The sequence below is a fragment of the Canis lupus genome, chromosome 3 (assembly GCF_048164855.1).
Source record: "Canis lupus baileyi chromosome 3, mCanLup2.hap1, whole genome shotgun sequence".
In the NCBI taxonomy this organism is placed as follows: domain Eukaryota; kingdom Metazoa; phylum Chordata; class Mammalia; order Carnivora; family Canidae; genus Canis; species Canis lupus.
This window is the reverse complement of record NC_132840.1, coordinates 34,193,445-34,213,417: the sequence shown is the minus strand read 5'-3', so window position 1 is coordinate 34,213,417 and position 19,973 is coordinate 34,193,445. Positions and strand designations below refer to the sequence as shown.

The 19,973-nt window shown below is 50.9% G+C and overlaps 1 protein-coding gene across 7 annotated transcripts in view; it reads left to right on the top strand.

Annotated features, from left to right (window-relative positions):
- Positions 1–19,973, top strand: part of SSBP3 (single stranded DNA binding protein 3) — a 164,273-nt gene that overhangs the window by 102,474 nt on the left and 41,826 nt on the right. For all 7 annotated transcript variants that reach the window (XM_072820332.1, XM_072820335.1, XM_072820331.1 and 4 more), the window contains one exon: positions 13,736–13,825. In XM_072820332.1, coding sequence (XP_072676433.1) covers positions 13,736–13,825 — 90 coding nt within the window. The remainder of the gene's footprint in view (positions 1–13,735; positions 13,826–19,973) is intronic.

The following is a 19,973-nucleotide window of genomic DNA, read 5'->3' as shown; positions in this document are numbered from 1 at the left end:
GAGGTTGGAGGAGGGGGAGGGAAGGGATGACATGAGATCACAGCCCTTTATCATCTCCTTGTTTGCTTTAAGTCTCATGCCAACCCGAGTAGAGGTGTTGTCTTGCATTGAGGGAGCATCTTGAGTCGGGGTGAATTGCCTGCCTCTCCGAATTAGCTGGGGACCTGGAGGCCCTCATTCCACTGTGCTCTGCCCTTTACTACAGCAGCCCTTGGGTAGGAAGGAGTTCATTGGCAGTGAATGTTCTATTGGATGATCTTGAGACACTTGCAGGTGAAAGTTGGTATCTTCTGATACTGAGTTCTAGCTCACGAACCTTCTCAGGGACTTTGCCCTGGGCTGGGAGGCAGGGACATTTGAGCTGGCTGTTGATGAATGACTGAGAGTTCTATAGGTAGATAAATGGAGGGTAATAGGGAGCTTGTCTGGGAGAGAATGCAAAAGTAGCACAGTGTCCCTGGGGCAGTGGAGGACCTGAGGCCTGGTTGGTGAGAGGCTAGAGCCATTCCCAGGGCGTGGTAAGCAGCGGGAGAGGGCAGAAGAGGGGTGCAACCAGAGGGCCCTGTGGGCTCCTAGAGCCTGGTCTCTGTTCTACCTCTTTTCTCTGCCTTTCTCAGGTTCTCAATTCCATGTGAAGTGAGGGATTGAATCAAGGAGGAGGAAGAGGACACATTCTTCCTGAGTGAGCTCAGGGCTGGCTCTGTGGCTCATCTCTGATTGCAGGAACCATGTCTCTTAGAAACCTGTGGCTTGGAGGGTCCAGCTGTGAAGGGCAGTCCTCCGATTGGCAGAGGATTCCTGTCTGCGGGGTGCATTTTGTGGAACAAGGAGAAAGGCATCTCAGAGTGGAACCTCTGCCTTGCAGCCCTCCTCAGCTTCCCACCATGCCCAGGAGGGGCCCCTCCCACCTTTGTGTCCCCAAGCCCCATAGGTGGTAGGCAGGTTCTCTCAGCTTCATTAAGGAGTCTCTGGAAAAAGAGGCTCCTTGGTCAGTGGTGCAGACCTCTATCTTCAGGGAGATAGAAAACCAGGACATCTAGTCTATCTGAGAATATCACTAGGCTTTGGTTTAGAGATGGAAGAGAGGCGTGGCCAAGAGGGCTGAGAGAAGCGGCCAGATCTCAGCAGCTCATAATTCAAATCCGCTTACTGCACCAAGTCCACTGGGCTTAGTCTCGACTTCCTTCCAAAGTGGGAGTTTAGCTTCCTGTCATGGCCTCACAACTATCAATGCTTTGCCCAGATGTTAGCTTTAGCTAATTTATAGCTGTCTTGGGAGGAGAGGTATAAAGATGATCCCATTTTACTGACCTGACCAGTGAGTCTAGAAGTGACCTGCCCAAGTCATTTGCCACAAAGGGCCAAGTAGCACCAAGGTTTTTCTGAATCCCCAAAGCTTGACTTTTGCAGACAACGGAAACAGTGTATTCTAAGACAGGACTGGGTATTTTGTGTGGGTGTGGGTATATGTATGTGTTGTTTAGAGGGAAGGGAGTGGTTGTATGGATGTAGCCACATGGTAAGTTAGTGAGTGACTGAGCTAACTAGTCTTAGAATTTGACTTTGTAGATGTAGTGGATATTCTTGAAAAGCAGGATTTCTGCAAGGACTTTATTCATCCAAAAAAATACTTACTGAGCCTGCACCTCGTCTGTGCTGTGTACATCATTCTTGCCCCTGTCCCTGGGAAGACAGCTGGTGAATTTAATAAGGAATTAACAGTTAGATGTGGCAAGTGCTGTGATGAAGAACACATAAAGGACGAAGAGGCATCACCCTGGGAGAGAGTGTGGAGGGGTGGTCCAGGGAGAAGGACCAACCTGTGCAGAGGGCACTTGGGTGTGCGCATCAAGTAAATACGGACAAAGGAAAGGCCTTCGTGAGCTGGAGTCCTAAATATGTGTCCATGATAATAGATGATTCTTTCTCTATGAGACTTTAAGTATCTCACTTGTTGAACCCTGATGAGCTTCTCTATAAAGACTTTCTTTTGTAGTTTCAATGCCCTATATGGAGTAGAAGGCGTGCCACCTCTATGGGAAATTCTGGGTCCGTTTTATTAGCCATGTTTGGGTCAGAATTCTCAGTAGATAAACTCCTCTGTCCCCTAGCCTTTGACTGGCTAGGTCATCTCTGGTGCTTCCAAGCTGGGCTCCTGGCCCCACCTCATTAGCAGGTTTCTCGCTAGGATCCCAAAAGGATATGTGTTCTGGGATGCTCTGGACCCGTTCTGGGGCAATGCTAGCAAGAAAGCCCTGTCTTACACACCTGATAGACACCCAGCAAATATCTGTGGACCTCTCTGTGGGAGCTCTGAAGAGGCCCTCCCCAACTCCTACCCTGCCCTCGAATCCTCCACGGGTCCATAGCAGGCTGCAGACTTAGCTCTGTGGGTTGGGGCTATATCAAGGACCAAAGCAGACCAGCTCTTGGTGTATACCTGACCTGGCTCTTCAGCCCTTCTGCATCACTTTTGAATCAAACTAAATGATCACCCTCTGAGGTGATTCACTCTGAAAGCTTGCTAGGGTGGGCTCTGTTCCACAGTGCCACTGAGCAGGGTGGGAGTGTGATGTGTTTTTGAGGGGTTGATTCCTGTAATTATAGAACTTGAGTCAACCAGACTGGCTGTGTTTGGTTCTTTGGGCACACAAGGTACCAGAGGATTTACCTTTCCTGCTTTAGAGAGGGAGATATGTGTATAGCACCCCGCCCCCATCACCCTCACACACAGAATCTGTGACCCTATAATCTTCCTATTGGGAATGTTAACATTTCTGTAAAATGAACATTCTAGTTCCTTCATCTCAACAACACTCCCTTGTGTTTGCTCACAACCCGAGGAATTGGGAGCAGGGCAGGATGAGAATTACTTCTCTCTAGTCTAATCTAGTGCAGCAGACCTCCACCGTGAACTACTCGGTGCCTGGCTGGATTCTGGGAAGGTTTCCCGGACCTGTTGCATTTGGGCTGTGGCTTGAAGGGCAGGTAGGGCAGCAGGGGAAACCATGGGAGGGCTTGCCCCAGCAAGAGGAGCATGCACACCAGAAAGTGGCCCCTGGGGTCTATGATCTGTGTTGGCAGCAGAGCCAAGCCATCAGCATCTCGCGGGGCCAGTGCCTCAGGGGCCAGTGCCTCAGGGGCGTAGGAGGAACTGAGTCCCACAGTCTTTCTCTCTTGCAGAGCCTCAGGCCTCACTCACCTTGACTCTGTCTCTTTATAAATGAGGCACTGGGGCCTCTGAGAAGAAGGGGGCTGCTTTGGTGTCTTGTTCCCCCGATTAGTTTTGGCTGGAGTCCTTGTTGAGGCTGAGCCATAGTGCCCTGTGGTGTCAGCTAAATGGTAGAGGGAAGGGGATGTGGACTTTGAAGTCAGGAGGACCTGGGTCCGATACCCAGGACGGCTGTGCCCTGGCCTGCTGTATAACTAAGTGCTTGTTCTCTTCACTGCCACCACCCAGGACTGTGGCCAGGGTCAGAGAGAAGTCCTGAAGGGCCAGGCGTTAGGAGGCACCTGTTATTGTCAGCTGTTGCTGTCCCGGCACTCCTGAGGGCAGTGCAGGGATAGGGAGAGAGTGGCAGGAGCCTGTTACCTCCAGAGGAGCAGAACCCTGGCTTGGGACCACTCCCTGGCCTCCGTAGTCCCCCGGAGGGTGGACACACGGGCCTGGGTGGGGGCCAGTGAAGGCTTCTCTCCCCCTCGTACCCAGTTGCTGGTGATCATGCCTGGCAGGTGCCTGGGAGCCAGCTGCCAGGGGCCTCTGGACAAGGTTCTCTGCTGTCTACGTCTTTGGCAGCACCAGCGCCTGAGCGGGAGGCAGTCTGGCACCCGGATTTCAGGCAGGAGAGCCAGCTCTGCTGTCCCCCCATCTGACAGCTGGGCATGGAGGGCTTCCCGAGTGGACAGTGGCTCACTCTCTAAGTGCCCAGCATCTCATGGTGTTGTTTGGTCCAATTTCCTTTTGCATTGTGACCTACATCATTCTCTATTTGCTAAACCCTCTGAGCAGGCAGCAGTAATAAATCAATTAATGACTCCGATGAATCGTTTAATGGCTGACAAAATAACACTAAAGCCAACAGCTTGCATCTCTCCAGCAGTACCAAAGGATGCTGGTTGACTGGGGTGGGGGACGAAACAGAGACTGTTAGCTAAATTAGTGCAATTAATGCGTGCTTTCAAGGCGGAGGCGGCATCTGCTCAGCTCTGAGCCTGTGCACCGGTCATGCAAACCACTGTGGTGGGCCACTCACTGGCTTCTCTGGCCAAGTGTCTGCCTTTCTGACCTTGATAACAGGGGACCCCAGTGAACTTTTCAGACTGTACATTTGTCCTGTTGCAGCAGAGGATGAGCCGAGGGCAAGTGACTGTCCCCGTTAAATTTGGCGCCAGCCAAGCAAAGTGTGGTCTCCTGTTTTTGAAAAATGTGCTGAGGGTCATGCCTTTAGTGATTTCTTCTAAAGTTAAAAGTTTCTAGAAGCAGGCAATTTTTTTGTTCTCTGCACACCTCAGTCCTGGCAGGATTAAGTTGTCATTGGAACTGAGCGTGTGTGTGGGTCCACGCCAGGGAATTTTCTGCCTTGCAGAGGCAACTGCCAGTGTTCTTGTTAAGGAGCTGTCACTGGCCTACTATGACATGTTTGCGGTTGTAAGTAGCTCCTTTAAGACTGTGTGTGTGTGTGTGTGGGGTGGGGGGGCTAATGGTGTAAACCCAGGCCATGAAGCTCATCTCTCTTTAAGAAGAGAATCAGTGTTGTACAAATAGTGTGCGGCTGATCCACTCTGTACTGTTCATTTGTGAGGGCACCTCTAGCCCTTAATCTCCCCCGTTTTGCGTGTACATGCCTAGAACCCGCGCCCTGTGCTGTGCAGCCCAGCCAGAGAGGTGTTTGCACATGGCGGAGGGTGCCCTGGCCAGCATCCATGATATAACCAGGTATTAATTATGTGGGACTCCACCTCTTACACAAACGGTACCCTTTGATCCAGTTCCCAGAAGTTGGGTGCTCCCTGGGATGGATGAGCAAGGCCCGGTGGCATGGTGGCCCTGGCCTTCTCAGCACAGGGAAAGAAGCCAGTTCTTCATTCTGGGAATATCCTGACTGGAGTGCCTTTGTTTTCATTTTTAACAATGAAATCCTATTTCTCTACATGGGGTAGAGAGAGGCCACTCCTCAGAAGCACGACCTCTGTTGAGCAGAAGATGTCTGTGGATAGCCCTGACCCCCTTTCCTTCCCTGGCCTGCTTCATGTTCATGGAATCCTAGGAACTAAGCATGTTTGATGTCGGCCTGGTGCTGTGTCGCTGGTTCAGGGGCTTCTGTTTGCTGATCACCTGTCTCTGCCTGGACCTGTTGCCTGAGAGTCCTATTTCAAGTTCCCCACGCCCCAAAGAAGATAGAGGGCTCCCCCCTTTAGAGATGCCTGTGAAGGGCTCCTGGAGAATGGAAGGGCTGGGCCTTAAACCCTGACCTCTGTTCTCTGGTCAGAGAACATCTTGAAGCCATCTTGGAGCATCAGCCTTGAAACTGAGACCAGAGAAGCTGTGATGTGTCTGAGAACTGGGCTCTGATTTTAGCACACCTGGGCTTGACTTCCAGTTCTGCCCATCTGAGCTCTGTGACCCTGGACAGATCCCTTGATGTCCTCATGTGGAGTCCCTACTGGGTTGTCGGGAATGCTGGGGGGAACTGGATAAGCTGTGGCCAGAGTAGCTGGATGAGTTCAGGCAGCGGTGGGGGGTGGGTGGCTGACTGCCTTCCTGCAGAACAGTCCCCCTTTAAGGAGGGAAGTGAGTAAGCCCCAGGCACGCTGCCCCTCTCCACCCTCCCCCCCCCCCCCAACCCCCCGATATTGGGCTGGGCCAGAGCCTGGCGAGGTGGAGGCTTGGCAGCATCTATGCTCTGAAAGAGAGGCTGTCGGGCCTGGCTCCCGGGGAGGGTTGAGATGACAGCGGTAATCTCTCACCTCTGTATCACCGCCCGCATCTTCGAGTCCTGCCATCCTCTAAGGCCTGGGCTTGAGTGCCACCTCTTCCGTAAAGCCTCCCTGATCCCACTAATCCCCGCCTCACCGCGCCCGCCTGGAGCACCTGCCCACACCCCTCCGCTCTGTCACCGCGGCTCATTTCATCCTCCTCTGGACCTCGAGGGCAGAGCCATGCACTGTCATCTGCCGCCCTGGCAGGCATGGCGCATCCTAGCAGCCCCAGAGCGAGTGTCTGCCGAGCGCGTCCGACGCATGTAAAGCCCTTGTAACCTTTTCAAGCTCCCACCTACCTTGTTTTTCCTTCTCTTCCTAGGGTAATTTGCCAATTAGATCCAGAAGACTTTTCAATGGGTTCATGCATTCCTACACACACACACACACACTCCCACCACCACCACACCCCTTCCTGAAGGCCAGCTCAGCTATTTGCTGGAAGGAGCAGGGTTAGGTCAGTCTACTTAGGAAGAAGAGCAAAACGTGTAGATGATCTCAGATGCAGAGACTGCTTTGTGCTTGCCTCATGTTTGTAATGATCTCTTGTTTCTTGTCATAAGTGTCAAAAAGCATTACAGAACCCTCCTGGGGAACTACAAGGGTGGCAGGGAGACTGTTTGGGGTTTCTGGACCCAAGATTGGGGTGGGGGTGTGGAGGGACAGGGAGACTAAAGTCAGAGCCACTTATGATGATGTGCTTCTCTGTGCCTGTTTCCTTACTGCTAAACAGAAATGACCTCTTTGTGGGGCTGTTGAGTCAGTCAGCCATTCTCTTCTCTGTCCTAATCTCTGGGGTCAGGATGGAAGACAGTTGCTTCTTTGCGCATCCTTTCTCTATGTCCCTGAATTGATCCCCCTCACCCAGGAGATGTGGGAAGAAGCTCTGGTGTCAGGACAGCTCTCACATGGGCCTGATGGCCTGGCTATGGCAGGTCAGGGTCTTTTTTGCCTACCCGTGGCCTCTTTTTCTGGTCACTCAACTGAGATCTCAGTGTGATGCCCACTGTTTCAGCAAAACCACAGCACCTCAGGCACCTTGTCTGGAGCTGAGCAGAGGCTGGAAGCAAGAAGTCTTGAGCAGGTCACACAGTAGGTAGTTTGCAGCCAAAGTGGGAGCCCTTGTCCAGGGACCCTCACTCTAGAGCTCTTCTATGATAATAATTCCCAGGGGGAAACACCAGACAGTGGTAGGGTAATGTGGCTCTCCCCTCTAACAGAGGGGAAACTGAGGCTGAGACAGCCAGCATGGGTGTCAGTTGGAGAACAGAGATCAAGCCCGCATGTTCCGATTTGTAGCATGCTCTTGCTGTGTCCCAGCTGTGAGCCACCCCAAGTTAACATAGGCCATCACTTTCTGAGGCAACTCACTCTGATGCTCAGATGTGGAAAAGCTTTTTGTAGCTCTGAGCATCTACCTCTGGACCCAGAGCCATCCCTTGGCACCAAGAGATCTTGCACGTCCACTCCTCCTTCCACATGACTGCCCCCTGGCTATTTGGGGCAGGGATCCTGTGTCACTCACTCCTGTGTGTCATCTAAACCTATTTTTAATGCCAGCTGGTTCTGTCTCTTCACATAGCAACAGCTCTGTGTTTTCTCCAAGCTGCAGAATTAGAGCCCCCATTCTCCAGAACAGATTCTCTTCTATGGTCTGTGTGTAAAATCTAGAGGCTTCTTCTGTCTCTCTCCCTATTTTGACCCCACTTCTCTCTATCTTGGCCTTTTCTGTTTGGATGATGACATTCTCTCCACTCCCTTGTCTACATCTCCGGCTCATCTCTCCTGCTAAGATTAACATTCCCTCTAGGAAACTGGGCCCAGAGGGATCCAGGTCACCCCGATATTTTGCACAGATTGCTGAAGCCTCTGTCTTGATGATACCGTTGCAAGCATCCCTCCTTCCCCTGGTCCCACAAAGACCATCATTTTTCACTTGCCCTTCTCATGTAGGCAGCACAGAGGTGCCTTCACTCCTCTGAGTGACCTGTGTTGCCGAGCTGCATGTACCCGGCCACATGCCACACACCCTGTGGTGTCCTGGGTGCTTGGCCACATGGCCTGTGTGGAGTTTCAGTTGAGGAAGGCTGTACTTGGTGGTTTTGCATGTGGGCTCTGTGCTGCTACATGCCTAGGCCTGAGTATTGGGGTGGGACGAAGAGGGAGGGGGTTGCAGAACAAAGTTCCATTTTGCAGCCTTGTAAGTCAGGAGGGGCGGCCAAGCTGGCAGGAGTCCCACGGTTCCCTTGGAGTGTTTGTTTTTATTCAGTTTTCTAGGGGCTTTGTGTACAGAGGATTGTTTTTATTTTAAAGATGCATTTGTTTATTTTCGAGAGAAAGAGAGAGAGAGTGCATGCACACAAGCGGGAGGGGCAGAGGGAAAAGGAGAGAGAATCCCAAGCAGACTCCACACTGAGCCTGGAGCCCAACGTAGAGCTTGATCTCACAACCCTGGGATCATGACTTGAGCTGAAACCAAGAGTCTGACACTTAAGAGACTGTGCCACCCAGGCACCCCGAGGATCATTTTATAAGAGGGAAAATGGGTATGATGCGGGGGAGGGAGGGAGCTGTCCCATGTTAATTTGTGAGTGAGAATAACTGGGGTTCTTGGGGTGGGGTTGGAAGATAACACCTTACAGGGTACATCCTCCAGACCCACACTTTGAGAAGGAAGCCTGAGCACTTGTCACTTTCCACAAGATAACTGTGAGTTACGAGGTGAGAGTCTTCTGGGAGCTTCTCCTGGTTCCTCTGCACTGACCATGCTATTCCTGCAGCCACAGGGGACTTCTTGCTCCAGAGCGAGAAAGGGGCCCAGCAGCATGTTTGAGACTTCCAAGTGTGTTTGTACTTGAGTGGTGTCGGGTGGGCTTGTCAGAGGTACATTGGGATGCTCAGCACAGGCATGGCGGTCTCTCCTGAACATCAACTTGCTAGCACAGGATGCCTGTCGCTGTAGGCATGTGTGCGTGTGTGAAACCAGTCCGTGTGCAGGGTGAGGCGCGGGTGAGGCGCTGCAGTGAAGCCCGGGGGCCTGGTGGTTGTGTAACCACCATGGGATCGTAAAGAAACCCTACTCTTAAGGGAGAGGGTTGTGGGATCAGTCCTCCTTGGAAGGCTCCCAGGCCACAAACAAAAAGACAGTATGCTGCGGGGCAGCTTGAGGAGCTTCAGGCACTTGTCTGGAGGCACCTTGAGCTTTTCAAGAGGACTGTTGCCCCTGAGTCATGGAGGAAGCAGCTGGCTAGAGTGGGCCACACCACCCAGGGCAAGGCCTGTTTTCTATTTAGAAAAGAATTTTCAGTTAGTTCTTTTAAAAAATGCATGAGTTACCAAACTGCATGCCTGATTTGATTCTACTTTTTTTAGTCCACGTATGTGTGCCTATGTAGATAAATGTGGGTGAGGGGGGCCTGGGCACGGGGAGCTCAGATGTCACTGGCTGTTACCTGCAGGCTCTGATAACAAAGAGATTTCTGGGTGGTTTTTAATCTTTGATCTCTTAAGTGTTCTGTAGTGAACAGAGAAGCGCTAAAATTCAGAGTCCTCCGGAGAGAGGACTGTTCTCCTGTTCACACAGGACCTGCTCTTTCCAGTCCCTTGCCCCCTGGGTGTGTGGACTGGGTTGAGAAGAGCAGTGTAGAAGGGCCCTGGAGATTGTCATGTCTTGCCCTGCCGTTGGACATGTGGGGAAACTGAGGCTCTTAGCCAGGACCTGAGCCCACAGGGAGGTCTCCAGCTTCAAAATCCAACGCTCTTTATAAATCCTGCTCCAGCAGGAGGATTCCATCCCCGGCACCCACCACAGCCCCGGCAGCTATAGTGAGTGTCAGGGGCTTTTGGTTTGGGTTTTGTGTTTTTAGAGAAAACTCACATGAGACGCTTTGCTGAGTGCCTTAATGGAGCTCTAACTCAAAGCTGGAAACCGCAGGGAGAGGCCGATTCTTAGCAGTCCAGAAAGGCCTGGCTCCAGATGGCCAGGTTTGAGCAGGTCTTTGAATAATAAAAGTCGTAATCATTTATTGAACACCTGCTGTATGCCTCACATCTCGGAGATAGGTAAAACAGCCACTGCTGTCAGGTGCGGGGGTGGGAGAAGGGGGTCCAGTGGATTGGGTTTTGTGAGCAGCAGTTAGTACTTAACCCTTTTGTTGCCCTGTAACACTGCTGGCCACTCTTTTGCTTCTTCAGTCTTTTCTGCCCTTTTGAAAGTTTTCCCGTTATAAATACATGTTGCCTTCGTAATCAAAGAATAGCAGTAACTGTCATAATTCAGGTTAATTATTTGGCTTATTTTTGCTGCTGTGGATGAGGCTTTGAATGATGAAAGTTGTCTCCTCAGTTTCCTGCCACCTTAATCACTGTTAACATGGCTTTCCTTTCCTTGGAGGGTAGCAAAAATCTGTCCTCCACCCAGATGTCAGAGAACTACACCATCTGTTTTCTAGAAACATAGTTACCCCAGCCCTGACATTCAAAGAACCATGGCCCACCCACCAACCCATAGTTCCTAGAACCATGGACTCATTTCAGATTTTGTAGGGAAATGAGATCTCAGAGGGAGGGAGCCTTGTAAGTCATGCTCCCATGTTCAAATTTTCATTTAAGAGGTTTTTTTTTTTTTTTTTAAATTCTAAGATATCCTTATGTCCTTAAAATATAAAGAGCTCTTATTTACCACTAAGGAAAAAGTCAAATACACTAATAGCAAGGGACATGAACATCTTACCATAAAAGTAGATCTACAAGTGGCCAGCATAGACCACTTCAAGAGGTAGTGATCCAAAAAATAAAAATACCAAAGAGGTACCATTTTGTAACTACCAAAGGTATCGAACACTGATGTAATGCATGTTAATTAAGTTGGGTAAGTAATGATACTTCTATATAATATTAGACTCATTAAAAACTCATGTTTTCTTTGGCTGTTTAACGAGAAGGGGAAGTGCTCTTGACATTCCTTAAGAAAACACGGTGGCTAATTTTCTTTTTTCCTTTGCTGTGTTCTCTAATAAGTGTTGTATGCTAAATGATAAATGCTAATTTAAAGAATCAAGTTGGTGAGGCTTTCCAGAGCTTTCTGTAAAAACAAAGTGTTGTCCTGGGTTAAAGTCTGGGGAGGAGTGGATCCGGACAGAGGAGGAGAAATGGGAGAGGGCTGTCTTGAGTCTGCTTTCCTCACGCAGACGTTTGTGTCTCTGTCAAGCAAGGGTGCTTGTGTTCACCTCAGAGGCTGCCTCAGTATTCAGGGAGAGACAGGGCAGGAGAGGGGGTGGCAGGAGGGACCCAGCCTATTTCTAGCGTCAGGCCCAGTGGCTCCTGCCATACACATCACCCAGGGCCTCCCCAGGCAGGAACTCCATCTTTCTCGTCCTCGTCCCACAAACAAGTCAGTGCCACATTTGTTGAATAAAACATTTAGTTAGTTTTAGCAAGACAGGATTTTGGTTTTCCCCAGGCTGTTGCCTACTACTCCCACCTACCCGTTAATTATTGTCGTTGACCTCCCAACCTGCTCAACTGCAGAACTTGTGGGGAGATGTGAGTGGTTGGAGAAAGACCATGTTCTGGGAGGGCCCCTCTGTTTGAGAAAGATGTCATTTCTACTCCGGGTTTGTGTGTGTGTGTGTGTGTGTGTGTGTGTGTGTGTGTGTACACTATATATGAACTTTTTTCTTTTGGTAGGAGGGTGACTTTTATAAATGATCTGACATTGGAGGGATAGGTAGGTGAAAATGAGCCAAAAACTTCCACTGAAGAATTGGAGGAGAAAGTAAAATACATAGTGAAACTCTAGTCGTGACAATGGAATCATAGAGACTTAGGACAGAATTTAAAAGCATAGAAACAGATCCAAGCCTTTGTGAGATTTTTGCTTCCGGATTTCAAATGAGTGGAGCAAGGTCATGCCTGAAGAGTAGAATCTGTATCCTGTACCAAAATAAGTACCTGCAGGATTAAAGAGTTATATGTAAAACCAGTCTTTGAAAGAACTTGAAGAAAACGTGGGTGCCTGTTTACGTCACTCCTATTTTTCTTTCAAACTTTTCTGCCCCTGCTTCCGAGGAATGACTGTTGGCTGTAAATCCTGAAAAGTTGCATTTCCACAGAACCATCGAACACAGACATATGGTGCAGCTAATGCATAGCCTAGCATACTCTCCCAGGTGGCCATTACCCAGATAATACTGGGGTGGGGTGGGGGTGCAAGGCAGGTGGCCCCTCCCTCCATCCCTCCTGAGTGGGGCTCTTACCCGGCATGGACCTCACTGTCCTCATTCGTGATGTTTGAGGATGCTTGCAACACATGGCAGGATGGTTAGTAGAGTCTCTTTAATTATAGAGAGGGTTGCATTTCAGTAGGCAGAAGCATTTTAAAATGTTGGGCTAGATTGGCCAGTCCATCCCCACCCCAGTCTCTTTACCTGGGTCTCCTGAGACACCCAGTGCATGCCCATACCGAGCCCTCCTTGCTTCCAGATTACCAAGCTTTCCCGGTTTACAAAACACAGTGCATCCTGTCTCATAATCCTCCACAACCCCAATGAGCAGGCAGGATGACAGCGATCCCCCACTTTTTACAGGAAACTGGTGTGGGAAGGCCACCGGGCTTGCTCATGGCCATCCCCATCGGTTGCTAGTACAGGTAATAGCACTGGAACCCAGATGTCTTGATCCCCAGGGGATATCTGTTCATCTTGCTACATGTAGTGTGTTCATAGGATTCACACATTACCTCATTTCCTTCTATCAAAGTTGGAAGTTAGGAGTTCTGGTTCCTATTTCCTGGCTGAGGAAAGGGAAGAAGTGAATTCTGCTGAATTTGTAGGAGAGAAAGAGGCCTTCCGTTTCCTGACCCCAGGGGGGCTCACTCTTGTCCCGGAGAACAGACCCCTGAGAGGCTGTTGAGTCTCAAATTCAGTCGGAAGGGTAGGGGGAACAAGGGGTGTGGGTAGGTTGGTGACGTTGAGGTAGGAGAGGGGGTCCTGCAGGAGGAATGCCTGGGTGGGGGAGGGGTGTGTGTGCAGGGGACCAGCCCAGGTAGGGCGGGGCGGGGGCATGACTTGCCCCATCAGGCTCAGACATGCTGACCACACGGCAGGTGGGATGCAGATTGTCTGGAAGCGGGCCAGGCTGGGGAGAACGACGTGTGTTCACCCCTGGGAGGCATTTGCTGAGGCAGATGTACCAGGTAAATGCCAGAATAGCAGCATTGAAGAAGAAAAGTGCCTCTAGTCCCTCCATTGGGCAGCCTACCTCATCTGCTGTGGGACCCGAGACCCTGATGGGGCCCAAAACGAACGCCCTCCTTTGGCCTCTCCAGGGACATTTCCCAACAAGGCTGTTCATTCATTAAGTTGTGGATATTTATTGATCTGCTCTCTATACAGCATGCAACCTCTTGGGGAGGCACAAACATTTATAAAGCACCTCGACTGCCCTGCAAGAGCTTCATAAAGCAGTTGAGTGGGGAAGGCAAGGCACCCGTACATTAACAACAGCTACACTGTGCTGGCCACCTACTCCTGCACTGTGGTGCCAATGAGAAGTGTGGGCATTGTTCTCCCATTTTAGAGATGGCAAAACAGAGGCTCAAAGAGTTCATTGCTTGCCCAGCAGGAGACCCTTCTGGGAAGGTAGTGTTTGTGGAGGACATGGGCAGACAGAATGGGTGGGGGGCAGCCAGGGGTGGGAGTTCCAAGTGTTTTATGGTATGTGCAGCAACTAACTGTCCACCTCCTTGTCTCTGCAGAGTGCAGCAGCCGCCCCGAGCCCTGTGCTTGGCAACATTCCCCCCAACGATGGGATGCCGGGAGGCCCCATCCCTCCGGGTTTCTTTCAGGTATGTGCTGGGCCCCCTGGGTCCTGTACTCCTTCCGCTCCAGGCCAGGCCCAGGCAGGCAGGAGGGAGGGAGAGACAAGAAGCAGTAGCTCAGTTTGCCATGGTCTAAATACAGTTGCTTTATGCTGGTTCCAACCCTTCCCATCCCTTTCTCCACCCCTTCCAAAAACTGAGGAGAGGAGAAAAGAGATGGCGAGCAGCCCCCCTGCATGTGCTGTGTCACTTCTGCTGGAGCTTGTTTTCTTCACACCAGCTTCGAAGTCACGACATGGCCCGCCCCAATCGGGGAGGCAGTGGGGCTGCTTCCAAGTCCGTGTGGAGCTGTCTTCTAGAACAAAAGGCTTTTTTTTTTTTTAAACAAGTAAACTGTTCTTTGTTTCTGTTTTGTTGCCTGCTGTCATCGTCATTGTTTACTTTGCTTGTCCAAACTACAAACCTTAGGCGTAATCTAAAAAAAAACAAAGAACCCACCATCCTGGCAGGTCTCAGAATCCTTTCCCTCTGGTTAACCACTTGATTTTTTCCGAGTGTGATCACAGTTGGCATCCCACGAGCATCTGTGCCCGTATTCCGCCCGCCAAAGACACAGGCAGGTCCCACATGGGGTGGGAGCCCCGTCTTCTCCAAATGACACCTTGTCGGCCTCTGGGGGCTTTGTCATCTGTCAGGGTTGGGTGTGGCTGCTGTCCTCTCTGTGCCTCCTCCTCCTCCTATCTCTGCAGTCCCCTTGGGAGGGTGGGGGTTGGCGGGGGGACTCATTTGATTTTTAACCAGGCTGAGACTGGAGAATGCCATCTCAGAGAGGTATCAGCGTGCAGGGCTGGAAGGAGCTTCTTTGATGAAGCTCTTCAGTATAACATCTCATTCTTTCAGATTTGTCTGTGGCAGGTTTGAGAACCTGCCTGTGTTCCCCACTGCTTTGAAAGGCTAGCACTTCCAGATAAGAATATGGAAAGAACTGTTGTATAGTAAAGAAGGCCAAGATCTCTCTGTGAAGCCCAAGAATTTAAAACTGGGAGCATTGAGGCAAAGTCCACAGAGAATTTTGCTTGGTGTAAGCCAGAATTTCATACCTTGTGCATCTAGCAGTCAGACGCAGGCTGTGGGAGGCAGGGGCTCCCTGTTATTAAGACATCCTAGCAAAAGGGGCAAACTTCTCTTAGAGATAGTAAGGGGATTTTCTTCTGGGTGGGGGATGACCTAGAGGACACTTCTCCTTTGTAAGATTTCACATTTCAGTTGATCTTGAGTCCCATGAGACAAGGGTTTGGACAATGCTGCTCACCATCCAAGGAGGGAAAGGTGAAATTTGGGTGTTGTCCCAAACCAGAAAGAGCAGATTGCCCACCACCGTGGTGGCAGTAAGGGGATTGAGAAAGGCATAGGGATAGCGGTTGAGAGCTTTGGATGGCCACACTTATGTCTATGTATTCTTAGCTTGCTGCCTGAATTGGAGCCTTACCCTGGAGTTCAAAGGGGTACAGCCTCTGAAATGGTTGTGTGTAGGCTCCAGGTTAGACCAGACCAGGCACTGCCTGGGGCTTGGCTTGTGGTGAGGCATCAGACGTGGGCCAGGGGCCAGACTTGAAAGAGAATGAGACATTCAAATCTTGGAAACCTCATGGACTCAAGAAAGAAAGCCAGGTAGGCATCTGCCCTTTCCCCAGAGGGGCAGGGCAGCCCAAGAGCCACTGTCTGAGACGATCATCCATGCAAGGAGCAACCTTCTTTCTGGGCACTTCAGACAAGTGTTGTGTACCAGTTGGTGGCCTTTCACACAGGTGTTTATCTGCTTGGGACTTCTTTCCCAGGTTTATGCATCCTCACACACAATGCATGGACACTTTCGATACAGTGCAATTGTGGCTTTCCTGCCTGGTGGACAGAGCCCGAGGTGCCAGGCTCCACCTGTGTGTGTGTGCATGCCTGTTGAGGCTGCTTGCTGGCATCTGAGTGCCCAGTACAGGCCACTGTGGTGGGAAGAGGTGGACAATAGCGAACTGTATTTTTTTTTTAAATAGGCCATTGACTTCTATTTTGGCCTGAGTCTGGGGCAAGGCAAGGTCTGCCTGATATGTGGGCAGCTCTTAACTTCCTGCTTTGGTATAATTGTCCATGGTTAAGGCCTAATTCCAGACATACTTCTCGGGCCCTCCCCTGTGACGTTCAGGGGTGTGTGGTCAGAAAGCTCAGACTGATTCCTGTCCTTATTTGGCCACTTCCAGCCACTATCAAACAGAGGTAACACTTGGATCCTCTTGACTGGAGGTCTTTTCTGATCCCCAGTCAGGATGAACCACCAGGAGTTGGCAGGGGGGACATTGAGCAGGGACCTCTCTGCGTCCTGGGTGACTTTGTGTCCATCGTTCCACTCCTGCCCCCCTTCAGGTGAGGACATCATTTTCTAATCAGACAGATGAAGATGAAGGCGGATACAGTGCTTCCTGGCTGTGATGCTGAACTACTCAGGCTGGGTCACTGCTGAAGGGAAAGGGTATCTCTCTGGAAGGAGGTAGTGACTGTCCGTTTCCGGAGTAGGCCAGCTCACAGAGGGAATATTAGCTATTGATTGCTGGCCCTGCCCCTCGCTCATCTTGCAGGCGGCCACTCCGATATTAGAAGGGAAATAGAGATGCTATCAGGTTTTATCTGCTGCCAACAATTGCACTTCTTTCCCTGCTTGGCCACAGTCTGAGTGGGCAGCTCTGCTGCACCAGGGAGCCAGCCCAGATTGACTGATCTAGCTTTGACCAGATCCTATCCTAAGGTGGCTGGCCCAGTTTTTGCATCAGGACTCCACCCCTCAGTTGGTGCTAAAATTTGAAGCCAGTAGTGCCTCCAGGGTGGGTGGGAGGGAGCAGCTATCTACCCCCCATCCTAGCCCAGAAAGGAACACAGGGGCTACTTCCTTAGATTGCAAGGCTACTCCTGAAGTCAGAAGGTTTGGCTGTCCACACGTTAGGTTCCATCTGTGGGCTTTTTCTTATTTAGGTTTCTGAGATGCACAGTGCCCTAGTCCTGTGGTATGAGATGTTTCTGGTAGAAAGTTGAGGGCCGGCAAAGAGATGGTTTGGGACCCAGCCTGACTATACCTCACAATATTGGGAAATGTTTTGGGTTTTTTGGCATTATGGTAGAACTTAGCAAGGACATTCTACTGTGTGCATTCCTTGTAAAAAAAAAAAAACAGCCTTCATCTTGGCATCCCCAGCAACTGGTGTGCACTAGGAACCCAGGAAATGTTTGAACTGAGTTTGTGTTGCTCACGTTACCAGAAGTGGAGCCCAGCCAGTCCCAGAGTTCTAGATCCTCTTTCTGACCAGGCTGGGAGGGTCCAGGGGTGGTGTTCTGTAGTGGGGAAGGATGCAGAAGACAACAGCCTGAGGACAGCTGTTCTAGTCCCTAGTCCCGGTTGTCCATGAACTTGCTGAGTGACCATGGGCAAGTTGTTCCCCATCCCTGGGCCCTAGTTTCCTCACTAGTAGATGAAGCAGGGTAGACCAGATGGTCTTTGAGGGCCTTTCCAACTTGGATTTTCTGGTTTGGCTCCAGATGGGTTTTACATAATCCAGCAGTGGCATTTTTTTCCCCCATGCAGCTTAAGTCAGTTGGGCTGCACATCTGGCACACTCCGCTTAGTTTTGGCTAGACCTGCTGGTCTGAGTGGGCCCCCAGCTCCTTGGCCCTAAGGTAGTTCTAAGGGAGGCAACATCCAATGAGGATTTCTAGGTCTAGAGCCGGGGAGTTGCAGGAGGGCAGGAGTCACGAAGAAGGGAGCATTGAGTACAGGCTGTTTCTGTTCTTGTTTTGTTTTAAATTCCAGTGATTGTTTTCAGTTATGTCGTATTTGTAGACATGCGACTTACTTTCATTTTGATCCCAGTGCTTCTGCAGAGGAGGCAGGCCTGATTGGGAAAGTGAGACTCAGAAAGGTGTATGACCTGCCCCAGAGTTATCAGCTGCAGGCTGTAATCAGCATCTGAACCCAAGCCAGCTGGTTCCGGATCCCAGCATTCTTCCACAGCAGCCCAGATAACACATCTGATTCTCTAGAGAGAAGATAGAGAATAAGAGAAAAGGAGGGAAATGATGGAGGGAGAAAGAGGAACCCTAGCCATCTTCTCTGAAACGCAAGCAGTGTTTCTGTTCAGGCGCCAGCCCTGATTGTTAGTGGTAGCTGCTGGAACACTGTTGAGGAGGATTCTGAAGCTGTGTGTGTGCTCAGCAGATCCTGACTGGCAGTGTCTGCCATGAACACAGGGATGTAAGTGGTAGTATGTGACCTGTGTATTTGGCATTCTTGATCTAGTCCGTACTTCATTTATAGATGCAGAATGGAGGCCCAGAGGCAGACGGGACTGTGGTTAGTGATAGTTATTGGCCACCTCTGCGAGAGCAAGGGGCTTGAATCTGGGCCAGAACTGATCAGTCATAGCCTGCCCCCAGGAGTAGCCAGCCTGCCAGAGACACTGATGGGCAAACCCATGCCCTGTAGCAAGAAATGGAGAAGCCGGGGCCTGCCTGGGGGCTTCCTGGGGGCAACACAGTTTGGGATGGTGTCCCAGCGAGGTGGGTGATACATAGGTGCTCAGTAGGAGATGAGGCTGGAGAGTTTGCTGGCAGTGTTTGCTGGAGCTTTTTCAGGACTGTTGGCTTCATCAGGACTGTTGGGTGAGCTGGTGCTGCTGGAGCACCCTGGTCTGCACTATGTCTGGGCCAGGTCTTTGTTCCAGAACGGTTAACTCTGCGCCTTCTCTGTCACCTCTGTGGAGGCAGGAACCTGGGGGCGAGCCACACTGATGATGGGGACGGGTATTGCTGAGGTCTAAGGGCTAGAGCTTGAGCCTTCTCTGGAAAAGACAATCTTAGAGGGCCCAACCCCCTTTGCCAAATGCACAGTATGTTTTGCCCTGAACAATCCCCAGATTCTTTCCATTGTAGTGGGGCACAGTAGGGATTGACATGCCCCCCCCCCTCCGCCCCCATTCCAGTGAGTTCTCATTCCTGCCAGCCAAGTCCACCCACCTCTGAGGCCTACTCCCAGAGAACCCACCCCCTCAGTTGTGGGCAGGGGGGAGGGGGGAAAGAGGAGAAGAAGCATATGATGTATATGGTCCAGAAACCAGAGAAATGATCCAAAACTAAGAGGGAGAGATAAATACACACGACCTTGGACCTTTCCTATTACAGGGAGCACTCTCCTTATTTCTCGAAGAAGTAGCTGGGGTTTCTCTCAGAGAGGAGCCGCCTCAGGAGGGCTCTGATGACTGACGAGAAGTATCTAATGTTCAGCCAGACAGAAGATACTCAGACCAGGGGTGCCTGTCTGGCTCAGTCAAAAGAGCATGCGACTCATGATCTCAGGGTTGTGAGTTTGAGCCGCACGTTGGGTATAGAGATGACTTAAATAATAAATAGATCTTAAAGAAAAAATGAAATACTCAGACCTGCCGCAGTCTGCAAGGCTTTAGTCCTCAGATCTGAGATCCCTCAGACAGAAGAAGAGGGAAGCCAATTTGAGTCTTTGTATGGAAGATGGTTCTACTACCTGCCAACTTAACACAGTAGTGAGCTGCTTGGCACCAGTGATAACCAAGTAGAGATTCAATGCCCAGTAGAGAGAGAGCCTTGGGGACTGAGCGCCTTGGGGTGGGACGGTGTGTTTCCAGGGATGATCAAAGCCCAGTAAGTGAGGGCATGCCAGTGGCAGCAGCTCAGGTGCTCCCCAAAAACTGGGCCAAGTGCTGTCTGTTTCCTGCCTTCCTCTCCGGTGGAAAGTGGGCAGCAGCACTGTGAGCTGACATTTCTCTTGGCAGAAAGCTGCTGAGGCAGGAAAGACCTCTCTAGGGTCTAACTAGGGCCAGGGCGGGACTAGAAGAGGTTTAGAAAGAAGCAAACCACCTTGTTTGTGTGGTTTTCAGAGCCTGCTGCCAAAGGAGGACTTGATGGGCAGGGGCATGGGTCTCCATTTGATGGATGGCAGCCTGAGGCCTGGACCTAAGCCATGGGAGGCCTGGCAGACTTGCTGGATATCCCCTAGCCCATGGGCCAGGCAAGTTCTCTGAGGGCATAGTGGCCTCCCAGTCACGCAGCCTTGGTGAGCACTGTGGATGAAAGAGGCAGCCGTGGACCTGTCCTCCAGGGGCTC